The sequence below is a fragment of the Frankliniella occidentalis genome, unplaced genomic scaffold (genome assembly GCF_000697945.3).
Source record: "Frankliniella occidentalis isolate FOCC.00 unplaced genomic scaffold, Focc_3.1 Scaffold95, whole genome shotgun sequence".
In the NCBI taxonomy this organism is placed as follows: domain Eukaryota; kingdom Metazoa; phylum Arthropoda; class Insecta; order Thysanoptera; family Thripidae; genus Frankliniella; species Frankliniella occidentalis.
In genome coordinates, this window is record NW_026267224.1 from 322,202 (window position 1) to 331,514 (window position 9,313).

Below are 9,313 nucleotides of genomic sequence, written 5' to 3' on the forward strand. Positions count from 1 at the left end.
CTCCTGCGCCCGCCTCTCGTCCGGAACCGAAACGCCGCCGCCGACGCCGCCGCCGCCCCTTTGGACGCTCCTAGTCCAATACTATTACTACACTGGACAAAAAATTTTGTAATTTTGAAAATTCGCGGGAAAATCCCTGAAAAAAAAATACTGAACGGAGTTTTTCCTTTCGCCATACCAACACCAGCACCACCACCACGGTTGCACGCCTACACATACGGCGACGCGGTGTAGGACGGAAATGTGTACGTATTGGCTCGATCGAGTGATGGATGACGGATGTGCGGCTGTCATGGCCGGGAGGGGGTGGGGACAGCGTGTGGTTCGCGCTTTTTTTTTTTCTCGGGGGTCGCTCACACATCAGGCATGACAGGTAGCATGAAAAGGCCTTCCTGCCCGACCACAAGGTGGCGGAGGAAGAAATACGCCGTTGGTTGTGTAAGCCCACTTTTCTTTTCTCTTTTTTTTCTCCCTTTTCCCCGGGACCTCCGTATCGTAACTTTCCATGCTATGGGTAGTGGAAACGGATCCCCCGAAATTCTGAAAACCCATGCTGCGTCGTTAATTATTTATTATTATTTTCCAACATTTTAGTACTTTTTGCCGTTGCCATTTTTGTAATGGCCTAAGCAGGCTTTTCGCTGTCGACTGACGTTCCTCTCACATGTCAGACGTAAGAGCGAGGAGAAAAAAAAAAGAATATTTCACCCCCCTTTTCTCAAGTGGCAGCAAAGCGAGCAGAGTGAGCAGAGCAAGAGCGCTAACGCGACAGACGGGCGAACACACGACGGGGCAACGCCGAGCGGCCTGACCGCTGCTGGCCGCCGCTGACTGCTGTTTAACTCAGCCGCTGACCGCTCATACTGAAACGAATTTGTTTGTAAAAGAGCGCAGCAGCGCAACGCGCCGGCCAAGTATGCGGGGCATACAATATCAGAGCAGTTGCCCCATGTGGAGGAGCAATGCGATCCTCAAAGGCCTACTACTTCACTCTCCAGCACCCTTGCCTCCCACGCATCTCTCTCTGTCTCTCCCTTGCCCCTCCCCCCCCCCCCCCCCCCCCTCTGCGGCTGTGGTATTATTTGATTTTCCTTTAGCACGGAAAAAGTACCTCACGCCCCCTCTTGAAGTCTGAAGTCACCCCTCCCCGCGGCCTCTCTCTCTCTCTCTCTCTGTCTCTCTGAGAATGGCGCGGGAGCTGGACGTCGGTAGCGCGGCGGCTCGTCGTGGGCGAATGAAAAGAGAGGAGTAGAATGAATGAGTGGGAAGAAAATAAAAGAATCCACAGAAAGAGCTCGCGCAAACGAGCGGCGGCGTTCAGAGCGTCATCGTGTTCTTGAATTAATTCAATTGTCGTTGAGCCCACCGCAGCCGCAGATGCGCCTGGACAGGTGAGTTGGCTTTACTGGGCGGGGGCTGGGCGCCCCTCTGCTCCTGCTGCCCCCCCCCCCTCTCTTTCTCTCTCTCTCTCTCTCTCCCTCTCTGCGCCCTCTCGTAGTCACAGAGGCCGTGCACAGGCGAGCACTCTGCTCATTGCGGGGTGCGATGCGCAGACCTTGGGAAGCGCCGCCCCGCCGCTGCCCCCTTCGGGCTCGGGCCCTTGAAGTAGTACAGTCGACTCGAGAAGGTCCTGCCCGCTCCACCTGCCGCTCGCGGCTCGCGGTCGTCTCGGGTCACCAGCTCCGCCCCGCGTAAGAAATTTGGACCGACAAATGGACCGACAAATGGACCGACAAATGGACCGAGCAATGATTTGTGTAGACTTTGTGTCAAATATTGAAAGCAGGTCTATTATAGAAAATTGACAATGGTGAAAACAAAATAACAGGGTTCTGGAAAATTTTCTTACGGCCGGCATTCGCGAAACTCATACGACCCCCATAACTTACTATGCATACATCCGCGCCGTCCTTTTTTTCTGGTTGAACTTAACTAGAATCTCAGACCCAATCGCAAACGACGGTAGGCAAGCCCACCCAAACGCCTAAATTCGTTACAATTTAACCCCCCTTACCTCGCCCCAAATAAAGACGGGGCGGATCACCCTCTACACTCACAGTGCTGCGAATTCTATGGGTATGGGATTTGTTTTTATCGACCGTCCCCCGTGTTGGTGACTGGTGGCTCGTCGTCGTGGGGGCTGAATAGGATATCGGGGCGGATAGAGCTGCGGACACCGTCTCGCCGACCGCCATCACCTGCAGCGGTTCCGAGAAGAAGAGTATGTGCGACGGACTGGGGAAGGCCGTCGTGGCGACAGCTTGACGAATGGGAGCACCACCGGCTGGCCGCTGTCCCGCCGCACGCCTCGCCCCACCACACCACGCCACGCCACATGGCGGGCGGGCGGGCAGAAGCACACCTGTTTTATACGTAGCGAGGGTAATGGGACCCAACGACACACGCGCACGTCAAGGGAAGGGTGACGGAGTAAAACATTGGGGGGGGGGGTCAGGGGAGGGGAGGAGGGAGGTGATCGTGACGACCCCTGTCCCACCAAAACGTGCGCTCCATGGCGATCAGTGAGAGAGAGGGGGAGGAGAGAGCGACAGGGAGAGAGAGTGCAAAAGGGAGAGGGGGGGGGGGAGAGAGAGAGAGAGAGAGAGAGAGAGGCGCGAGGTTTGACACGCGGGGTGGCCCGGGATTAATGGGGCGGCCAGAATTATTCATTCATTCATAGCCATGCATCGCCAATACAAACAACTCACCTGCTGCTGTTGTTAAAAAAGGAAAATAGAAAAAAAAATACACGAATGGTTTGGATGGATAAAAAGAAGGAAAGAGTGCAAATCGCGCCGCCCCCGCGTGCTTCCCGCGTTTATGGTGGTGAAATTGAGACGTAGACGTTTTTGTCCTTTTTTTTGTCCTCGCTCTCTCTTTCTGTTTCGCGAACACCTACATGCTAGCGCACACACGACTCGGCATCCGCGCACGGACACACTCTAGCTGAGACTGGCTCTGGCTGTTGGTTGATTACCGGTCGCTGCTCCCCCGCAAGCTCACGTGGGAGCAATAGTCATCAATTTATCCGCACCTCTCTCTCTCTCTCTCTCTCTCTCTCTCTCTCTCTCCATCTCTCTCGCTTGCTCGCTCCTTCACCGGTCTGCTCTCGCTTATCGTTGCTGTGCTGCTGCTGCTCTTTGCCGCTCTTCGGTTTCACCGGCGGGAAATACACTGATGTTCGGCTGGTATGGCCGACAACGCCGGGCGCCTCTTGGGAGCGCGAGGTACACCGCGTGCGTGGCACAAGGGTGTGGGGCGGCGGCCGCGCAGAAACAGGCGCACAGGCAAGAAGCCACGAGTGGCTCTCCCGCACATCATTGCAAATAACAGAGGTTTGCCTTTCCTCTCCCCTTTATTTGTCGTTGCCGTTGTTGTTCTTTTTTCTTCGGATGGGGCGGCTGGATTAGTGAAAAACAAACGGAATAAAAAAAACAGGGGGAAAGGTCGTTGATTAGTGCAGGCCGTTGGGTTCAGCCGGGCTCTCTGCTGCACTGCACGCCCCAGGTGGTGCGGCGCCGGGCCCCTGCAGAGCGAGGCCTAGGCAGACCCGCACCGCGCGCCCGCCCGCCGGCCCCGACTAGTGCCTACCTCGCAGGGGCGCTGCGCCCATCAGCCCCTCTTACCGCCGTGTACTTGTGTAACCTAGTGTCTTCTCTTTCTCTCTCTCTCTCTCTCTCTCTCTCTCTCTCTCTCTCTCTCTCTCTCTCTCCCCTCTCTCTCCCTCTGCCTGTCTCCCTCTCGCGCGCGTTCGCGACATGGACTGATGAGGTTCCCCGACATCTCGCCATTTCCTCCTCCTCTACCGCCGCTGCTACCGCCGAGAGAGAGAGAGAGAGAGAGAGAGAGAGAGAGAGAGAGAGAGAGAGAGAGGCCGCGGGGAGGGGTGACTTCAGACTTCATTAGTGGAGGATTTACTACAAGGTAGTTCAGTGTGTCGTCTTGCGCTGTGTGTGCTGTACGTGTGTCTTTCTTCTTTTTCATTTTGGTCCTCTGTTTAGGTTTTTTTTTTCTTCAAAAAAATCTTGCGAGGAGGGCTGTATTACCTTGTACCACGTCATCGAGCAGCCTCTATATGATGCATTCTCACAACACACAGGCGCACATGTACATGGGGGCTCCCACGGTACTGCAGCAGGAGGGGCAGCAGGGCTTACTGCTAGGTGAGCCCTATCCTTCCCGTGGCGAGGAGGAGAGCCCCGGAGCGCCAGGGAGGCTTATAAATGAGCCGATAAAACTGACGTGCCCTCCCTCGCCCCGCCCCACCCCACCCCGCCCCCGCAGTAGGTGTGGGTGGCGTGCGGCGCGGCGGTGCGGTGGCAGTGGCAGGCCCGGCCAGCGCACCCCTGGCACAGAATTATTGTTGGCCAAGGGATAAATAAGATGTGTCCGCGGGACGGATTGAGACGTAAAGACTGATGGGGCGGTGCTGGCGGGCGCGGCGGCGGTGGCTTTGACGAGGCAGTAAAGCCCTGCCGGCCCGAGCGGCGCTCCGCCACGCCCCGCCATGCCACGCCCCGCCACGGCCGGTCTATGAGAGGGGGCCGGCGGCGCCGGGGCGCGAGCCACACCGCGCAATTTACAATTCCGCTAGTTGAGTTACCCGGCCGCCAGATAGACTGCTGCTGTCCGCCTACATCCTCCTCCTCTCCCTCCCCCTCCCGGAGCCAGCTGCCACCTCACGCCCCGGGGGAGGCTACGGTGGCGCCCCGGCTGCGCCGAGGGGAATCCCGATCCTCCCTCCCCCGCGAGTTTATCTGGGAAAGGATGGGGAGAGCGACAGAGAGAGAGAGAGAGAGAGAGAGAGAGAGAGAGAGAGAGAGAGAGATCCACAGGGACAGAGTGGGAGTGGGATCAAAAAAAGGTGGGCTATAAATTCGCGTATTTAGGCGTTTATCCGGGTGGCGTCTAATTATGCGGGTCCAGTCGGCCGTGACGTCGGCCCCGCGGGGGATGTTAACATCCGGCCGTGATTTCCGGCCAGGGACTCTCTCTCTCTCTCTCTCTTTCCCATCCCCCCGCACTCTTCCCTCTCGCTGTACCTCTCCTCTTCCTCTTCCCCAGCCTCATCAACTGCTCCGTCCAGAGAGATTTAAAAAAATGTTTTGATGATTATACTGGGATATTGCTGGTACGATATTGCAGGTATGATATTTGTCGGGCATTGTAAATATAAACAGTAAATTAGCTGTGTATCGGAACGTTTGGTTGCCTTGCTCACTTGCGTTCCCGAAACTCTGCCAGACCTTCAAAAATATTTTTTTTACGATCCTTTCAACATTATTTTAAAAACATTTACGCTACTCTGCATCGCCGTGGATTCTCTCGAACTAGTCGAGACTTATCGCCGAAACCCTTTCTTTCGATCTCCCCCTGAAATAGACTTGTTTGCAGACAAATTGCTCCTGGCTCTAGACGCTTCTCGATGTCCTCCTGCTCCAGCTCCAGCCGCGGGCTCCTCGAGGACCCAACCTAGCCGCGTAATTGCCTCGACGGCCGTGCAGTTCCACCTCCCGCCCCACCTCGCCCCACCCCGCCTCGCCCCACCCCGCCCCGCCCCGCCGGTGGGGTGTGTATCATTACATCATTACCCGGGGATGCTGCTCGTAGCCAAGGAAGGGAGGTACGGCGTGCGGTGCGAAGGTTGGGGAGATCCGGATCAAGAGACTTGGTCCAGAAAACTGAATGGAAAGGAAATGGAAATTTTCAAAATAAATTTGTGCTACGGGGTTTAACTTTAAGATTTTGAAGAAATTTGCGCTCAAGTTAGTTGAGAATTTCCAAAGTTTAGGGACAGTTATGGTTATGTCAACTACACTGACAAAACTACAAAAACACACCAATCTAAGACTAAGAGTTTCTACTTTTCCAGTCTGCGATGTCAGTCTCCAGGCGGTCCTGGAACCCGCGCGCAGAACGGGGGTCGGGCGTCGAGGGACGTAAGGCGCGCCTTACGCGCACTTTATTCTTATCAGGCCGGTCCTAACGCCCCTAACCGAGGTTAATCCGTGTTTTGTGTTTGCGTGCCCACTCGTTATTTTTTTCACGCCTCCGTCATGCTCTTTTTATTTTATTCTTTTGCCACTTGGGTTATAATCTTGCGCCATACTGCCCGCTGACCGGCCGGGGGCGGAGGGGCTTTCCTCCCTAAGGCGGGAGGAGAGAACAGACGGCTGCTTTCATGCGTGTGTCTTTTTAAAGCCCCTGCTCCCCCCCCTCCCCCCCAACTCTCCTCCCTTCTCTAAGAATTTTTGTATTTTATTTTTCGGGACGAATGTTCGCACGGGAGGAGGGGCGCTACACTGTAACATCGCTACGGGCATTCAATTTGTAATGAATTCAAATTCTTTTGTATTACGAATAATTTCTTTGAATTGCGGAAAATACTTACAAAAAAATTGATTTGCACGACGCACTATCCCAATTTCCGCAAGGCTACGGAGCATAAGTTTGCAAATTCAAAGCTGGGTACAAACCTATTATTTCACGTGAAGTGTACATTGTACACCTGGCTCGCTCTTGCGACAAACGTAATACTCGCGCCTGTCGTTTCGTTTTCATTATTTACGTTAAAAAGAGAGGAGGTGGCACCCGTTTGTCGTCGGCCTGCTCGTATCTCTTTCGATACCTTCGTGTTGTCCGCGCGCGTGGCGCCACCGGGGAGAATGCGGGGGCGGCGAGGATGCGGAAGCTGGGCAGGGCAATAAGTATAGGTGTTTAGGTTTCAAAGGGCGTCCGCTGCTCTCTGCGTATCCGCATCCGCACAAGCGCCCTTCGCCTCTCTGCCCTTTTTTCTCCTCCCGCCCTTATTCCTTTTTCTTGTTCTTCTGTTTCTGCTGCTGCCGCTTTTGCCTTACTTTGCTATGCCGTTTTTATTCTTATTTACTCCTCTTTTCCTTATCCCCACCGTTTGCTACCCGGAAAACTCATTTCTCCAAGACACGACATGTGCTCTCAAATGTGACACGAGTATAGCGGCCTTGATCCAAGTGTACGGGCGGTGTTGGGATCAAGTGCACTGTTCTTGGAATGAGATCGTGTTTGTATCTTTTGTGGCTGGAACCTACTCTTGGTCCAAATATACTGCATGGTTTTTAATCAAGACAAAAACAGTCCTCTAGTCCTTTTTCTGAGCAAAATTACCATCAAAAAGAGAGCATTTCTTTTCTTGTCTGGAGAAATGACTTTTCTTTTCTGGGTGTGTTTCTCTCCCCGATGCGGTAGATAGAGCATTATACGCGGCGGTCGGCTGTCGGCTCCCTTCTTTCATGTGTGTCGGGCGCACTTTACCCCCCCCCCTATCTCTCTCTCTCTCTCTCTCTCTCTCTCTCTCTCTCTCTCTCACTCTCTCCCCCCTTCTTTCTCTGGCTCGATCAGCTGATCGGTCTCTCCGTGCGCCACGAGCGGCAGGGAACACGGCGCAACTACTGGGGCGTGTGCTGTCGGTACGCCGCCCCCTCCCTCCCCTCCCTTCTACTACCCCTAGAAACTCCCCCTCCCCCTCCTGAACCACTCCAAACTAATCCAGGGCGTTGCAATAAAAACACAGCAGGCGGCGCCTAAAACGACGCCAAATTGCTACTCTGTGACGCGACCAGATTACCGTCCCCGGCCGCCCGATGGCAGCGAGTGCGCAACAGGACTCTGTGCGGCGGGAAAGAAAGCGCATTGCTCAATCACTAAAGTTTCTGCAAAAAAAGTTCAATGCAGGAAAAAAACAATAAGACATAACTGTGTGATAGTTGTCAAAAATATCGGCGTGTTAACGTCACAGCACGTTTCAGTAAATATAAAAGTCTTGAAAAAAAAATTTGCGTGCGCGTGTGTGTAAAATTCAATGTTGTATTTAGTGTCTCGTGCCTTTGTTTGCAGGCACAATAGTCCGGCTCACCAGGCGCGCTGGGAGCAGGTGCAGAAGGAGGTCATGAATAGCGGCACCTACCAGCTCACCGAGACAGAGCTGGTGTACGGCGCCAAGACGGCGTGGAGGAACTCGGCCCGGTGCATCGGCCGCATCCAGTGGTCCAAACTGCAGGTGAGCATATGCATTCCAAGCATGGTATTGCAAATGATTAAAATTACTGATATAATCACACACTTGTTGAAACGGTAACCTCCGAAATATTAACCCACATGCATATATTATTAAGGTATGGTCTATAGACCTTTATAAAGATATACTATACAAGTAGGCTATGTGCCTTAGAAAGGAAAGAAAAAAGCAGTGCATCAGTCGCACTATGGTTTTCGCGTAGAGCTGGTTGGTCTTTGGATCATCTTCTAGCTGAGCCATAAGCAATATGAAAGACGCACTGGCTTATTTTTCTCTCCCGTCGCATGGCCTCTTGTTTTTGTTTTTCCCCTGCCCTTATCCCGTGGGGGATGCTTTCACACCACACAGAATAGCAGGACCAGCAGCAGCGACACTTCGCCCTGCTCGCGGCCACCACCTCCACCCCCTCGCCCGCCAAAATTTAAAAATAAACAAAGCATCATGGGGAAAAAAGCAGAGTTACGCCCTCGCACGCGCTCCGGACTCGATTTGCGTGGGGTTCGGAGGAAGAGGGGGGAGTGAGGACGACTCTCATTGGTCGCTTATGCAATCATGGAGAGAGTGACCTTTATGGGTTGTTCTCGCGCCGCGGGCCCTGCCCCTTTGTCGCTATTGCGGCAGCTCCTCGATCAAAGTGATTTTTGTTTTCTTCCCGCGCAAACTATCTCCCCCGGATCCCGGACTTATACACATGAAATAACCCAAGTGAAATGTAGAAAATTTTAGGCGTTTCTATTTCTATTCTTACGCAGGTGTGCGCGAAATCCAAAAGGAAATTCGCACATTTCCTTGTACATGTGTGCGAATTAGAATATCACACCGACATTCAAACAATATTGGAATCCACACTCACATGTTTGCGTCATTCACGCACGCTTCCAGTGTGCGCGAGGAAGGCGGAGGGGGGGGGGGAGTGCCTCTTCCGCGGAACGCAAGGCATCGTAGACGTCTGCAGATGGCGACTTAAGGGCGCTGGCGAAGAGGCGCTAAAGAAATAAAGAAAAAATAATGTAAAGTCGCGGTTCATGAGCAGGCGCGCCCATTCTTTCCCATTTTGCGCGGCGCTAAATTTCTCATACTGACGGCGGCGGCGGCGGCTGCGTGGGCCGATCAGGCGCCGGAGGCGGGCCGGGCGGGCGAGGCGGTCTGCGCTGCATCCCAAGGGCGCCGGGCCGGGCGGCGCGCCACACGCTGCTGCTGCTGCTGCTCGGCCAGATCCGGCCAGATCAGAGGTCGATAAATCTGGGGCGGCGGCGCAGC

The 9,313-nt window shown here is 54.2% G+C and overlaps 1 protein-coding gene across 1 annotated transcript in view; it reads left to right on the top strand.

Moving 5' to 3' along the window:
- LOC113213110 (nitric oxide synthase, salivary gland) overlaps positions 1–9,313 on the top strand; it is an 88,233-nt gene that overhangs the window by 51,486 nt on the left and 27,434 nt on the right. Inside the window, exon 3 of the mRNA XM_052269570.1 lies at positions 7,873–8,035. Coding sequence (XP_052125530.1) covers positions 7,873–8,035 — 163 coding nt within the window. The remainder of the gene's footprint in view (positions 1–7,872; positions 8,036–9,313) is intronic.